The sequence below is a fragment of the Aquarana catesbeiana genome, linkage group LG01, assembly GCF_042186555.1.
Source record: "Aquarana catesbeiana isolate 2022-GZ linkage group LG01, ASM4218655v1, whole genome shotgun sequence".
Classification (NCBI taxonomy): Eukaryota; Metazoa; Chordata; class Amphibia; order Anura; family Ranidae; genus Aquarana; species Aquarana catesbeiana.
The window spans coordinates 822,670,273-822,686,687 of NC_133324.1; the positions used below are offsets into that span (position 1 = coordinate 822,670,273).

Genomic DNA, 16,415 nt, shown 5'->3' on the forward strand with positions numbered 1-16,415 from the left:
GTACTGCATCGGTGACAGTATGTAAACATTTTAAAAAAATCTTTGTTTCTTCATTTTCTGAAAAATTTGTGACAAAAAAATTACAACTTCAAAAAACTCGCCACGCCTCTTTCTAAATACCTTGGATGGTCTACATTCCAAAAAATGGGTCATTTGGGGGATATTTGTACTGTCCTGGCATTTTCATGCCTCAAGAAATGAGCCGTAAGTACATCAGGACTGATCAATCTGTACACACACACACAAACATAAATACACACATTTTTGTAAATAATTTTATTATATCTTTTCATGTGATAACACTGAAGAAATTACACTTTGCTACAATGTAAAGTAGTGAGTGTAATGCTTATATTACACGCAGACGTCAATGTCTAAACCGCTGGCAACAAAAGTGAGTGCATCCCTAAGTGAAAATGTCCAAATTGGGCCCAATTAGCCATTTTCCCTCCCTGGTGTCATGTGACTCGTTAGTGTTACAAGGTCTCAGGTGTGAATGGAGAGCAGGTGTGTTCTATTTGATGTTATCGCTCTCACTCTCTCATAACTGCTACTGGAAGTTCAACATGGCACCACATGGCAAAGAACTCTGAGGATCTGAAAAAAAGAATTGTTGCTCTACATAAAGATGGCCTAGGCTATATGAAGATTGCCAAGACCCTGAAACTGAGCTGCAGCACGGTGGCCAAGACCATACAGCGGTTTAACAGGACAGGTTCCACTCAGAACAGGCCTCGCCTTGGTCGACCAAAGAAGTTGAGTGCACATGCTCAGTGTCATATCCAGAGGTTGTCTTTGGGAAATAGACGTATGAGTGCTGCCAGAATTGCTGCAGAGGTTAATGGCTAATTGGGCCCACTTTGGACATTTTCACTTGGGGGTGTACTCCCCTTTGTTGCCAGCTGTTTAGACATTAATGGCTGTGTGTTGAGTTATTTTGAGGGGACAGCAAATTTACACTGTTATACAAGCTGTACACTCACTACTTTACATTGTAGCAAAGTGTCATTTTTTCAGTGTTGTCACATGAAAAGATATAATAAGATATTTAGAAAAATGTGGGGGATGTACTCACTTTTGTGAGTGTATATATCTCTATCTATATCATAGTTTGTGGACTCTAACTTTCCTACAGACTAAACAACATTCACTGATTTTGGGTTGTTTTCACCAAAGAAATGTAGCAGAATACATGTCTTAAATTTATGAAGAAAGATTTGTAAAATGTTTTAACAAAGAAAAACTTGGGTTTTTTTTAAAAAATTTCGGTCTCGATTTGTTTTGCAAAAAAAGAAAAAAAAACCCAGTGGTGATTAAATACCACCGAAAGAGAGCTCCATTTGTGTGAAAAAAAAAAGGATTGAAAAAAAAAAAAAAAAAAAAAATTTCATATGGGTAGTGTTGCATGACCGCGCAATTGTCAAAGTGTGACAGCGCTGAAAGTAGACCTGGGCAGGAAGGGGGTAAAAATGCTCAAGTAAAATCATGCTTAGGGTTAATAGTCTACATTAGAGTGATAATAATGAGGTCAGAGGAAACCTAAAAACTGTGTGGGAAGAATGGGGGCTGAACAATGCAACCCTTATTTTCCCCACAATTCAAAAATGGTAACAAGAGGGTCAGATGATGGCTGAACAGTGCCCTTACTAAGGTGAATGGGTGTACCCATATGTCCTTCTGTTTACCTTTTCAAAGCTGCTGCTCTCACTCACATCGCAGTGACCATCAACATAAGCAGTGTTGTACTGTTTACAAAGGTAACCCCCCACCACCTTCCTCTCACATCAGAGGAACGGGACAATGGAGGATTAAAAAAAAAAAAAAATAGTCAATCCATTCATTAAATCTTCTTGACTGCAGTAGAAGAATACGCCATGAAAATGGTGTGTGTGGTGGGGGGGGGGGGGGGGACGACTCGACCTCTGAAGATATGCTGTGATATCTGGCACCAAGATGTCCATAGCAAATCCTTTAAATCCTGTAGTTGTGAGTTGGGGCCTCCATGAAATCTGACTTGTTTTTCCAGCACATCACACAGATGCTCAATTGTATTGAGATCTGGAGAATTTGGAGGCCAGGTCAGCACCTCGAACTGCGCATCTTCACTGGTCTCACGATTCGATTACGATTATCTGGTCAGCGATTCGATTCCGCGATGCATCACGATTACCGACGAGCTTCCACTTCCGCTTGGGCCGCCTAGGCGGCCCTTCCTCCCTGCAATCTTCTGCAACACATCACAAAAAGATCCCAAAAGATTGTCCGGCCATTCAGGACAGCGCAGTGAGACATGCGCACCCGGCTGTGAAGCTGCAAGCTGTCACAGCCGGATGCCCATAGTAGTAATGCCAGCGCGGTGGAAAGGCAGGGGAGAGAAGAGAGGGTTTGGGTGGCCACATCGCTCGATTGTGGGACAGACGAGTGTCTTTTTATTAAAAGTCAGAAGATGCACTTATTTTGTAGCTGCTGACTTTTAATAAACAAAAAATTGACTGGAACTCAGCTTTGAATTAAAAATAAGCGCACTCCCTTAACCACTTCAGCCCCGGAAGATTTGGCTGCTGAACGACCAGGCCATTTTTTGCGATTCGGCACTGCATCGCTTTAACTGACAATTGCACGGTCGTGCGATGCTTCACCCAAACAAAATTGACGTTCTTTTTTTTCCCCACAAATAGAGCTTTCTTTTGGTGGTATTTGATCGCCTCTGTGGTTTTTATTTTTTGCACTATAAACAAAAAAAAAAAAGCGACAATTTTGAAAAAAAAAAAAAAAAACACCAACAACAACATTTTGTACTTTTTACTATAATTAATATCCCTTTTTTTTTTTAAAAGCCAATTTATTCTCAGTTTAGCCGATATGTATTCTACATATATTTTTGGTAAAAATCGCAATAAGCGTATATGGATTGGTGTGCGCAAAAGTTATAGCGTCTACAAAATAGGGGATAGATTTATAACATTTTTATTTTTTTTACTAGCAATGTGATTTTTTTCGGAACTGCAACTATGGCGAACACATTTTTGGGACAATTGGCATTTATACAGCGATCGGTGCTATAAAAATGCACTGATTACTGTAAAAATGTGACTGGCAGGGAAGGGGTTAACACTAGGGGGCGATCAAGGGGTTAACTGTGTTCCCTGTGTGTGTTTCTAACTGTGGGGGGAGGGGACTGACCTAGAGGACATGACAGATTGTGGTTCCTAGCTATTAGGAACTCACGATTTGTCACTCCTCACAGAACAGAAATTTGTGTGTTTACACACACACACACACACGTCCCTGTTCTGCCTCTCGTTCCCGCGATCGCCTGTGGCCAGTGGTCATAGCGACCATCGGTCATGAGCATCGGCACCCTCGATGTGACTGCCCGGCCCGCCGCTCTGTCTCATGTCTTACCTGACGTCAGCGGGGAATTCTCAGCCCTGCCCGCCTCTCTTCTGATCTGATAGCTACAGTCAGTGGACGGGGCTGAGAATTATTCTCTGACGTCAGGAGAGACGTGAGAGGAGAGAGGCTGGCCGGGCAGTCACATGAGCGGCATGTATTATACATATATATATATACACACACACAAAATACGTGATTTATTTAACAATACGCTCAGAGCGCTCTCCCAGGAGGAGCAAGTCGGGATGACGTCACCCGGCAATCGATTTTTTACGGTCACATGCATCAATGCCGCATCAGGGACACCCGAATCGCGATGCAGCGATTTCAACACCCCTAATGCTCATGTGCCCACTGTAGGGGCTTTTGGATGTGGACAAAGGTCAGCATGTGGTTTTGCAGACCCAGATGCAACAAACTGTGATGCACTTTGTGTTCCGACACCTATGAGAACCAGCATTAACTAAATGGGTGAGCCTGCATTCCCCACGTGCATCAATGAGCCATGGCCTCCCATGACCCCAATGCCGGTTTTTCTTCCTTGGTAGGTCCTGACCTCTGCAGACTGGGAAAATCCCACAAGAGCTGCATGCTCTGGCCCTGTTGTCTAGCCTTTACAATCTGGCCCTTATCTAAGTGGCTAAAATCCTTACATTTTCCCATTTTTTTTCCTGTTTTTAGAAATAAACTTCAGGGACATGTTCATTTGCTACCTACTATGTCTCAAATAATCAATGTTATTGTGAAGTTTTGTCATATGGAAATATAGATGTATTCAGGATAATTGGCATTAGGGGTGTGTCTGCTGGACATTAAACACTCCAGTAATTCTACAACACACCTGTTAGATCAGTGGTTCTCAACTCCTGTCCTCAGAACCCACTAACAGGCCAGATTTTAAGTATTATCTTGGGGAGATGCAGACTAGAATACTGCAATCACTGAGCAGCAAATCACATGTGATGTATTTCAGTTATTTTGCAAACCTGGCCTGTTAGTGGGTCCCGAGGACAGGAGTTGAGTCACTACGTTAGACCTTTGATTTTGTGAGGTTAGCTCTAGACCACCCTCTCCAGGGAACAAGCAGAAGCAGCTGTCGCAGCTCTTGTTTTACCATCAGAACAATTAAGGACTACAAAGAGTTATTTATGAAGGCCGGTGACTCTCATAACACCGGATTGGACTTAGTCTTCAAGTGATCCAAAGTAAGCCTAAGCCTGCTACACGGGTGCACCCTGTAGGTAAAGTCACTCACCCAGTGAAGCTTTTAAAAGCTAGAGAAAGTGCCCAAACATATAGGAGAGGTCACACAAGGGGGGAGGAGGGGTCTGTGAGAAACCACAAGGCCCTAATTATGCATATTTCACCTAATTCTTTTTGGGGCAATTCATAAAAACACAAAATAAACCTGAAAAGTGAAAAAGTGACAACATGATGCCCAGTCAATTTTTATCCTTTATGAGAACAAAACAATTTTCGGTCATCATAGGCAAACTTCTCATAGAGTGTTCCTAAATATATTTTTCGTAATAGTGTCTTTACTTTTCAAGTTAAGAGTAGCTACAACAGTTTGGACATTGCCAGTATAATCAATTCGCCTAAATCGTTTCCTGTGATGTGGAGAGATAAAATTCAAAGCTTCACATATGGGGCTTTGTCAAAGAGAACGGTTCACATAACCCTTATAAGGATTGGAAATTTCTGATTTTCAGTATTGCAGTTTAACAGTAAAATCAGTCTGTATATGGAGTAAAGCATGCTTGTTATACTCACTGTGGAACTTAAGGGGTTAATCATCTACATTATGTAAAAAGGCTGTCTTTATCCTGTATGCACAAATCCTCCCCTCCCTGCACTGTCTATCGGGGAAAGCCAGTTAACATAGGCAGTGTAGCCAACCTGCACATGCTCAGTTGTGTCTTATGCTGGACTGAATCATTACTTGATCAGAGCTAGCCAGGTCACATGATATTGGCATCACACATGTGGGTGTGTATACAGGCTGCAGTGAAAATCTCCACCTTCCTGAACTCTCAGTGATGGAGAAACTGCAGTTTACCATTGATCATGGTATACAGATAAGCCAAAAAGGTATATATAGTGGCAATATTTTAATGTAAAGAAGTAGATTTATAGGCTGTGGGCACTGCGGGGGGGCAGATTAACTATTTTCATGTTACTGGGTTTTAAATTGCAACATTATTACTACTACAGGGATGTACATACCTTACATTTTACACAGTGAATACATGCTGTATATTCACATCAATCTTTGCCCACAAGAAGTTTACAATCCGAGGTACCCATTTCACATGCACACATACGCGCACTCATAATCAAGGGCCAATTCAGACAGGAGTGAATAAACCTACAAATATGTCTTTGGAGGGTGGGAGGAAAACAGAGTACTCAGAGGTAACCCACACAAGCAATGGGACATGCAAACTCTACACAGAGTGTCTTGGGCAGGATTCAAACTGCACTAAACCATTATGCAAATTGTCTCTACCCTAAATTTACAAAACAAATGCAGGTGATAGTATACCCAATATTTATTTGATTTAGATATAGCAAAAACACATATTTTAAACTTAAACGTTTCACAAAAAAAAAAAAAAAAAAAAAAAAAAAAAGCAGCTTTCAAACATACAAAAAAAACTTGCACCAAAAACCTAAAGTCAATATTAAATCAACTAGGACTTCTTGCATGACTAAGCGACCATCTGACCATTAATAAACTTCTAGATCCCCTCCAGTCCGGTTTTCGCCCTCAACACTCCACGGAAACTGCTCTCCTTAAACTCTCAAATGACCTACTAATGGCTAAAGCCAATGGACACTATTCGGTACTACTTCTCCTGGATCTCTCTGCTGCCTTTGACACAGTGGACCACCCCCTCCTCCTCAAAAAACTCCACTCCTTTGGTCTCCGTGACTGTACTCTTCGCTGGTTCTCATCCTACCTATCACACCGCTCCTTCAGTGTCACTTACAACTCTACTTCCTCCTCTCCTCTTCCTTTTTCCGTTGGGGTCCCCCAAGGTTCTGTTCTTGGACCTCTCCTTTTCTCAATCTACACCACCTCCTTGGGTCAGTTGATTGCCGCCCATGGCTTTCAATATCATCTCTACGCTGATGACACCCAAATCTATCTCTCCACCGCCCAGCTCTCTCCATCTGTCTCCTCACGCATTACCAACTTACTAGCAGACATATCAGCCTGGATGTCACATCACTACCTCAAACTCAACCTATCCAAAACCGAGCTCATGATATTTCCTCCCTCAGGTGCCACTTCCCCTGCTTTCCCTGTCAATATCAACGGCTCAGCTATCAACCCATCTCCCCACGCCAGGGTCCTAGGTGTAATCCTGGACTCTGAACTAACCTTTCGACCCCACATTCTATCACTATCCAAAGCTTGCCGCCTCAATCTCCGCAACATCTCCAAGATACGCCCCTTCCTAACCAATGTCACCACAAAGCTTCTAATCCACTGCCTGGTCATCTCCTGCCTCGACTACTGCAACTCCCTCCTCATTGGTTTACCTCTAAATAGGCTATCCCCACTTCAGTCCATCATGAACGCTGCTGCCAGGCTCATCCACCACACAAACCGCTCAGCGTCTGCTACACCCCTCTGCCAATCCCTCCATTGGCTGCCACTCAATCACCAAATTAAATTCAAGATACTAACTATAACTTACAAAGCCAGCCACAACCTGGCCCCCAGCTACATCTCTAACCTAGTCACAAAATACCAACCTAATCGTTCTCTTCGCTCCTCCCAAGACCTCCTGCTCTCGAACTCCCTTGTCACCTCATCCCATGCTCGCCTTCAGGACTTCTCCAGAGCCTCCCCCATCCTCTGGAATGCTCTAACCCAATCCGTCCGTTTTTCTCCTACTTTATCCACTTTCAGACGATCCCTGAAAACTCATCTCTTCAGAGAAGCCTATCTGGCCCCCACCTAACAACTGTACATTTATCTTCTCAATCAGCACATCACCCATAGTTATTACCTCTTGTATCTTTTGACTTTCCCTCTTAGATTGTAAGCTCTAAGGAGCAGGGCCCTCTGATTCCTACTGTATCAAAGTGTATTGTATTTGTACTGTCTACCCTCAAGTTGTAAAGCGCTACGTAAACTGTTGGCGCTATATAAATCCTGTATAATAATAATAATAATGAGGTCATATGAGAACGTGTTAGAGAGACAATGTCCAGGTCTCTAAATTTAGTCTGAAAAAGAATTATGAGAAGCTGGAAAAGTGACTTCTACATTTCAAACTGGCCATACAAAGATAGAAAAATGTAACAAGAAAAAAATTTGAGTAAGTAGACCGATCATTCGATTTCCGTATCGTTGGTATGGTCACTGCGAGAATCAATTTCCATTTTTTTTAAAAATGAACAAACATGGAGGGAAATGTATTTATTTTTTTTTTTTGCATGAGCAGTAGGGGTAGTAGCACTATCAGAAAAATGATGTTTAATGTTGAAGACAAAATCAGAAAAACTATATAATACAATTGGCTGGAAAATTGATTGGGCCATCGAGCGTTAGAGTGAAAGAACGTTTCAATTTGGTGGTTTTTTTTTTGCATTTTCGTTCGTTTTTCTACTCATCTATGACCAGCTTAAGACAAAAAAAAAACAAAACCGAAAAAGAATCTTACTCCAAAGATTCTCTACACTTTCCAATAATTACAGTTTGCATCGGTCTGTTAGGCATTTACACCATATTGCTTCTCGTAAATCATTACTAGGGATGAGCCAAACACCCCCTGGTTCAGTTTTATAACTGAGGGCGGGGCCACATGGTGACATCCCATTGGCGCGGGGTTCCCCTTAATATCTATACCAGACCTGAAGTATGGAATTTGAGGGGACCCCCAAACAATTTTTTAAAAAATTTTGGTTCGGGGTTCCCCTTAATATTCATACCAGACTCAAAGGGCCAAATCCCATGCCGTTTTTTTCAATGACTTTGATGTGTATTGCCGGGACCGACAATTCATTATAGCCGCGAGTACTTTTAAATGACTTTTTTTCCGTTAGGAATGTCATTTTGTGCAGGGACTAGAGGCCGATATTTGGCTCTTTTTACTTAATCGGCATCTGCCGATTGTGCTGATAAAAAAAGCCGATTATACCTTCAGCGGGACTTGCAAATGACTTCTGTAAAAGTCAAAGCAAGTTGTCTGAAGTTTTCTTCTCTCCTCCTCTGGGCAGCCTGCCAAGTCTGATAAGAAGAAACATTGTATCTCTTTCAGGTTCTTTTATCAATAGACTGAACTCCGTGGAGAAGTTTTCAGTTTAACCATTTAAAGACTAAATCTTTTCTGACACTTGTTGCTTACAAGTAAAAATCCTGTATTTTCTGCTATAAAATCACTTAGAACCGCCAAACATTATATATATTTTTTCTAGCAGAGACCCTAGGGAATAAAATAGCGGTTGTTGCAATATTTTATGTCACACGGTATTTGCGCAGCGGTCTTTCAAACGCAATTTTTAAAAAAAAAAAAAAAAAAAAAAAAAAAAAAAAAAAAAAGCAGTAAAGTTAGCCCATTTTTTTTCGTCCAAAAGTTTTGATTACCTGTTTTTGTGTATTAAATATTTAAGATATAGTTATTTTTTTTTAATCTAAATTCTACATACAAGTGAAGTGATTGGAGGTTTGTTTTGTTTAATAAATGTTTAAATATAAAAATTTTTCTGTATCACTTATTACTTAAGGCTGCTTTCACACTGGAGCGGGCATGCGTTGACGGTAAAACGCTGTTAGTTTTAGCGGCGCTTTACCGTCATTTTAGCGGCGCTATTCGGCTGCTAGCGGGGCGCTTATAACCCAGCTAGCGGCCGAAGAAGGGATTAAATGCGCCCCTGAAGCGCTGCTGCCAAAACGCTTTGCAGGCGCTTCGGCAGCGGTGCGCATTCATTTCAATGGGCAGGAGTGGTGGAGGAGCAGTATACATCGCTCCAAAGATGCTGCTTGCAGGACTTTTTTTTAACATCCTGCCAGCGCATCGCCCCAGTGTAAAAGGGGTCTAACTGTTAGATTTTATGAGATGAAGGGAAAAAAAAAGAAAAAAAAAAAAAAAAAAGAAATCGGCCTAATATATCGGCCCAAAAAAATCGGCATCATATATCGGCCATCGGCCACCGAGATTTCTAAATATCGGCTTTGGCATCGGCCAGAGAAAAACCCATATCGGTCGACCTCTAGCAGGGACTGTTCTAAACACGGGAAACATGCGCCAATTTACAGGCATACTATAGACACCCCCAGGTACAAAATTTAAAGGAATATTTCACTTTTATTGTTTCACTTTAAGCATTATTAAAATCACTGCTGCTGAAAAAATGGCCATTTTTAAAACTTTTTTTTGCATCGATACATGTCCCCTGGGGCAGGGCCCAGGTCCCCAAACACTTTTTATGACAATAACTTGCATATAAGCCTTTAAAATTAGCACTTTTGATTTCTCCCATAGACTTTTAAAGGGTGTTCCGCGGCTTTCGAACTTGCCGCGAACACCCCAAACTGTTCGCTATTCGACTCGAACATCCGATCAACCCTAATCATTACAATCAGTTTAGAACATATTTGGCCAGTTTATGTTCTGGATTGATTGACTGGAGAATTTCCTCTTAGAAAAACAGGGAAGAGAGCAAACAATTTAAATGAGGAATCTTGCAGGACAGACTTTAAAGGCTAAGTTCTTTTGTAAAATAAATGCATTTTTTTTCATGCAAAATCATGTGCATATATTATATTTTATTTATTTTTTTTTACAATGGAGTCTGCAAAGCATTGCACCCACGATCAGCAGATCGCAAGTGCAATGTCAGACTCCTGACACTCAGTACAGCTGTCTGCTTGTACCTCCCATACGGGCAGACAGTTACTGAAGAGCAGGAAGAATCAATGAACTACAAAGGGCCCTTACAGTTGATTGAAAACCACTGCGATAGACAGGACTTGTAGTTCATTCATTCACAGATCCCTGTGAATGAACGAACATGGCTGTGCAGCAGAGCCCCATACAGCCATGCGGTTTTTAAAAATGTGACATGCTTGGGGAGGGGGGGGTGGATCCCCCTTCTACTGTGACAATGGGGGATTGGGGTTGGGGGGGGGGGGGGGAGAGCAGGGCTGCTGCATCAGTAACATGTTACACCCTGAAAACGAACGTAACATTTACCATATTACTAATGGGGAACTTATCCTTTCAAAGTTCTTAAACATCACTTTCAAACTGCTATTTTATAGAATCATAAGAACCACATGATATACGCACCTGGATGTTGCTTTCATTAGCACCCCGCCGCCTGCCTTCTACCCGTGTGATGGTGGTTGTTTGTCCAATCACATCGATTGTGCCCGAGAGTTTTCTACTGTAAATTTAAGAGGAAATACATTTGCAAAAGCTACTGCATTTAAATTTACAAGAAGTGATGACTGGTTCACACTAGTGCAATTTCAGATGTGACTGCTAACCCGCAACAATGGAAATCACATAATATTCAACGGTGCCCTTGCACAGCAATGCAGTGCAGCTGCAGTACATTTTGGGAAAAGGTACATGTGCTACTTTGGAGCTGGTGCAGCATTTTAGTCCCATAGACTCCAACAGAAATGCATCAAAATCGAATGTAATGTACAAGCGTTTAAAGCATTTCTGTTAAGCTTTGTGTATAAAATCCAGTCTCCTACCCAAAAATAAAAAGCATCAGCATCAAAAACCCACAAAGTTGCAACAAAATTGCTCTGCAAATTGGATCAACAGATTCAGCACATGAAACATAGTTGTGGAGTAGAGGTTGTGTACTATTTGTGCCAAGCAGTTTAGCCATCTCTCAGCAAAGACAAGCTGTGGAGACTCACACTGCCAGTGGGAGGTATTCTACAACAGGACAATGACCCCAAACATACAGCTAATGTCATTAAAAACTATATTCAGTGTAAAGAACAAAGAGTCCTGTAAGCGATGATTTGGCCCCCACAGAGCCCTGATCTCAACATCGAGTCTGTCTGGGATTACATGAGGAGACAGAAGGAATTGGGGCAGCCCACATCCACAGATGATCTGTGTTTAGTTCCCCAAGATGTTTGGAACAACCTACCTGCCGAGTTCCTTCAAAAACTGTGTGCAAGTGTACCTAGAAGAATTAATACTGTTTTGAAGGCAAAGGGTGGTCACACCAAATATTAATTTGATTTGGATTTATCTTCCATTTACTTTCCATTTTGTTAATTGATAAAACTATATTTTACACATCTATTTCTGAAAGCACAATTAATTTACAGAATTTTTTCATACCTGACTAAAACTTGTGCACAGTACTGTATGTAGTCAATCAAGTGTATTTAAGGTTTATTACAACCTGTTGAATTGCTAAATAAAAAGGAGCGACACCCTACTCTGTTAGCCTTGGTCAGAATGAGAGGGATGAAACAATGCCTGATAAAATGTCCAACAGATCATCACTTACTGAGTCTGCTGTTTCAGCAGAGTGGGGCTCTTCAGAATTTGCTTGCGACTATCTCAAGTAGGTATATTCAATAAAAAGGTATTTTTCTTTATGAAAGAGGATATGTTTTTTCATTTTGGGACAGCCATGATTTTCCTGCAAATACCCATATGCAACTAAACAACAACATGACCTCAAGCTTGCTTCAACCTTTTTCAGCAAACTGCAATATAAAAAACCCAAAGGGTTCTCAAACAGTCATAATTTGCAAACAGGTGTAACAAAGTGTAGCGCTATAATGCTAGATTAGATAACCATAATAAAAAGTGAGATACAATGAAACTTGTATACAAAATATGTAAAAAAAAAAAAATGAAAAATAAAAGTCTATAATGTACTCTAAATATCATATATACTGGTCAATCATATTCCATTTTGAAATGAAGCAGTTCTGATCACCATGTGAGTAATCAATACAGTAGATGATAAGTGAAAGTGTCGATGTGGGAATCCCGCCACCCAGGTAAAATGGAGGCTTACCAAAAAGTTTTAACCCAAAAGAGCATATGCTCTATGGGTCAAACCAGCTTATATTGCCCACCGGCAATGGAGGAAGAGTCTTGGGAGCTGACAATAATTGGGGTCCTGAGAGCCTTCACAGGGGGATCTTATGAACAGATAGCTCCACAACGAGGAAGGTGACGGGTACTATTGTGGGGTGATGGGAAATCCCCAGATTACACAGCATAAATGATCTGCTATTAAATCTCGCTCATCCTCTTGGCTCCACCAATTGGTTTATTAAACTCTGATATGGACAAGGATTATTACAGGGGCGCCAGTAGCTGGCTCGGCTTGTGGAGATATCGGTTCATAAGATCCCCCTGTGAAGGCTCTCAGGACCCCAATTGTTGTCAGCTCCCAAGACTCTTCCTCCATTGCCGGTGGGCAATATAAGCTGGTTTGACCCATAGAGCATATGCTCTTTTGGGTTCAAACTTTTTGGTAAGCCTCCATTTTACCTGGGTGGCGGGATTCTCACATCGACACTTTCACTTATCTACTGTATTGATTACCCACATGATGATCAGAACTGCTTCATTTCAAAATGGACTATGATTGACCAGTATATATGATTGATATTTAGAGAACATTATAGACTTTTATTTTTCAATTTTTTTACACATTTTGTATACAAGTTTCATTGTATCTCACTTTTTATTATGGTTATCTAATCTAGCATTATAGCGCTACACTTTGTTACACCTGTTGCTTTGAGCAAAATGTCTATTTGTTGTGTTAGCTGCTAAATCACTGAGCAAGCACAGGGGTTTTTTTTTGGTTTGATAATTTGCAAACAAAATCAAACACTGCAAGACTTTAAAACAGATATCTTTTCTGCCCAATCTCCAAATTGTAGTGACAGTATATAAGCAGTCCCTATTGAACATCTGCCAGGACTACACACAAAGAAATTACATCTATTGTGAACTCACAGAAGAGATGGCAACAATTTGAATATTGTATTAGGCATTACTATACTCTAAAAATAAACAAGTTTTTCTTCCAAAATCATGCAAAAGGGGTAGCATATGCAACCAATAGGTCTTGGGTGCGGAGTTCAGCATGGAACAGACTGGGTGGAGCCATCCTTCAAATTTTAACATAGGGTAGCAAGTAAATAAAGCTAATTAAAAATGCTATGGACACAGCAATCGATGAGACACTATTACATAATGACCCAGTCTCATCACCAGGAATTCACAGCAAATGTGATTGTAATCTCCCATAGCACTTCAGCGCAGCACAGTAGTGAAATAACCCTACAATAAAACAAAACATTTAAGTTAGTCTGTAGATTTTGATGCAGTGCAAAACTGTTTCACGTCCGACCCATTATTTATGTTGTGTGAATATTGAAACTTATTACCAACCTGGGAGGTGCAGCATTAGATTTAAATAATGAAGTTGGCGATGTGAACTCTGGCTTTGTCGTCTGTATAACAGTTTCTTTCTCCGAGTTTCCAGTTCTGCCCTGCTGCACCTGTTTATATAAAAAAGGAAAAAAATTATACAAAAAAGTATAAGAAAAAGACAACAGAAATAGAACAGAAGAGCACGGCAATGGTCAGAAAACAATTGGGTGGAAGACAGATACATTTCTCTCTCATTTCCAAAAATAATGGCTGCCCATTAGCTCTAAAGCGGACCGTCAGTCATTTTTTTTCAACTTTCCATTAAATCTTCAGCTCTTGTTTTTTTAACTTTGGAAAGTAAAACGTTTTTTTTCTGCCTGAAAATACCTTATACAGCCCCCTTCCTGTTTCTTGTCTGGTAAAAAGCCTAGGCTTATAACATCATGCCCAGCTCTCTCTCTATCATGAGCGTTTGCCAGGAAGGGAGGGGGGATGAGTCATAAGAGTCAATGAAAGCTGGAGGTGTGTCTGTGTAAATTCAGGAAGTGAACAGGCACCAACTTCAGCTGCCCACAGTTAAAATGGTTGCAGCCAGACTCAGTAGAGGGAGATTTCTGCAGCATATTTGGCAAGTACAGAATCGCAGTATTTATAAAATAATATGCAAAGTGGTTGGATGGAAGCTTCAGAATGGCAAAGATGTTTTTATTATAAATTATGTGAGCAGACTGCAGTTCCTCTTTAAGTGGTTCTAAAGCCTGAAGGTATTTTACCCTAATGCATTCTCTGCATTAAAAGGTAAAATCCTGAGTGCAGCTCCCCTACCCCCAAATACTTAACAGATCCCAATCCAGCACTGGCTCTCTGCTTGCTCCCGCCTCATATGCTCAGAGAGCAGCGGTAGCCATTAGCTCCTGCTGCTGTCAATCACAGCCAGGGACAAGGGAATGGAGCCCAGTCTTGCCGTCTGTGTCAATAGACGCATATAGCGAGGCACGGTAGCGAGCCTGCACAAGCCCTGACATAGCAAGCGACTTGCTATGGGAGCACTCGCAGGGTGGGCGAGGGGCCAGGAGGGCTGGCGAGGGGCCAGGAGGGCTGGCGAGGGGCCAGGAGGGCTGGTGGGGGGCCCAAGGAGGAGGAAGATTGAGGCAGCTTTGTGCAAAACCATTTCACAGAGCAGGCAAGTATGACATGTTAAATCTTTTAAAGAAAAAAAAACAGATATATGTAAGGTTAAAATAATTTTACACTCTCTCTCTCTCTTTATATGTATATGTTCAAACAAAGGTTTTAGGAAGGTGTGAAGAAAGAAATGCTGCAATGTAAAAATGCTCTCAAAAATATATTTTAAATTGTTTATTTTTATCAATTTACAAAATGCAAAGTGAGCGAACAAAAGAAAAAGGTAAACCAAATCAATATTTAGTGTGACCTTTGCCTTCAAACAAGATCTATTCTTCTAGGTACACTTGCACAGTTTTTGAAGGAACTCGGCAGGTAGGTTGTGCCAAACATCTGCAGATGTAGGCTGCCTCGAGTCCTTCTGTCTCTTCATGTAATCCCAGGCAGACTCGATGTTGATATCAGGGCTCTGTGGGGGCCAAACCCTCATTTCCAGGACTCCTTGTTCTTTGTTACTCTGAAGATAGTTCTTAATGACATTGGCTGTATGTTTGAGGTTGTTTTCCTGCTGCAGAATACATTTGGGGCCAAACACACGCCTACCTGATGGTATGACTTGATGGATAAGCATCTGCCTGTATTTCTCACCATTGAGGGCACCACTGATCGGTCAACGCTGAGTACCATAGACGCAGTGGTCAGCCAAGGAAAATTAATGCAGCAGATGAAATACACATCATGCTTACTTCTCTTCAACATTGGAAGATGTCCAGCAGTGCAATCAGCAAAAACTCAGCGAATACTGGTGGGACCCAGGTACACCCATCTACTGTCTGGGAAAGTCTGGCTAAAAGTGCTCTTCATGGAAGAACTGTGGGCAAAAAGCAATAACTCCGACATGGAAACAAGACTAAGCAACTCAACTATACATGAAAACATAGGAAGTGAGGTGCAGAAAAATGGCAGCAGGTGCTCTGGACTGAGGAGTCAAAATTTGAAATATTTGGCTGTAGCAGGAGGCCATATGTTCACTAAAGGGTTGGAGAGCGGTACAATAATGAGTGTCTGCAGGCAACAGTAAAGCATGTTGGAGGTTCCTGGAATGTTTGGGGCTGTATTTATGCAAACGGAGTTGGAGATTTGGGCAGGATCAATGGTGTCCTCAATGCTGAGAAATACAGACATACTTATCCATCATGCCATACCATCACGAAGTGTGCGATTTGCTCCAAATTTATTCTCCGGCAGGACAATGACCCCAAACATACAGCCATGTCATTAAGAACCATCTTCAGTGTAAAGAATAAGAAGTCCTGGAAGTGATGGCCTTGCCACCACAGAGCCCTGATCTCAGCATCATCGAGCCTGTCTGGGATTACAACAAGAGACAGAAAAACATGACAGCCTACCAGCCACAGAAAATCTGTGGTTAATTCTCCAAATGTTTGGAACAACCTACCTGCCGAGTTTCATCAAAAACTGTGTACCTAGAAGAAT

The 16,415-nt window shown here is 41.3% G+C and overlaps 1 protein-coding gene across 4 annotated transcripts in view; it reads right to left on the bottom strand.

Moving 5' to 3' along the window:
• FIP1L1 (factor interacting with PAPOLA and CPSF1) overlaps window positions 1-16,415 on the bottom strand; it is a 133,081-nt gene that overhangs the window by 94,337 nt on the left and 22,329 nt on the right. For all 4 annotated transcript variants that reach the window (XM_073608446.1, XM_073608447.1, XM_073608445.1 and 1 more), the window contains exons 8-9: window positions 13,812-13,921; window positions 10,704-10,800 (exon numbers count right to left, since the gene is read on the bottom strand). In XM_073608446.1, coding sequence (XP_073464547.1) covers window positions 10,704-10,800; window positions 13,812-13,921 — 207 coding nt within the window. The remainder of the gene's footprint in view (window positions 1-10,703; window positions 10,801-13,811; window positions 13,922-16,415) is intronic.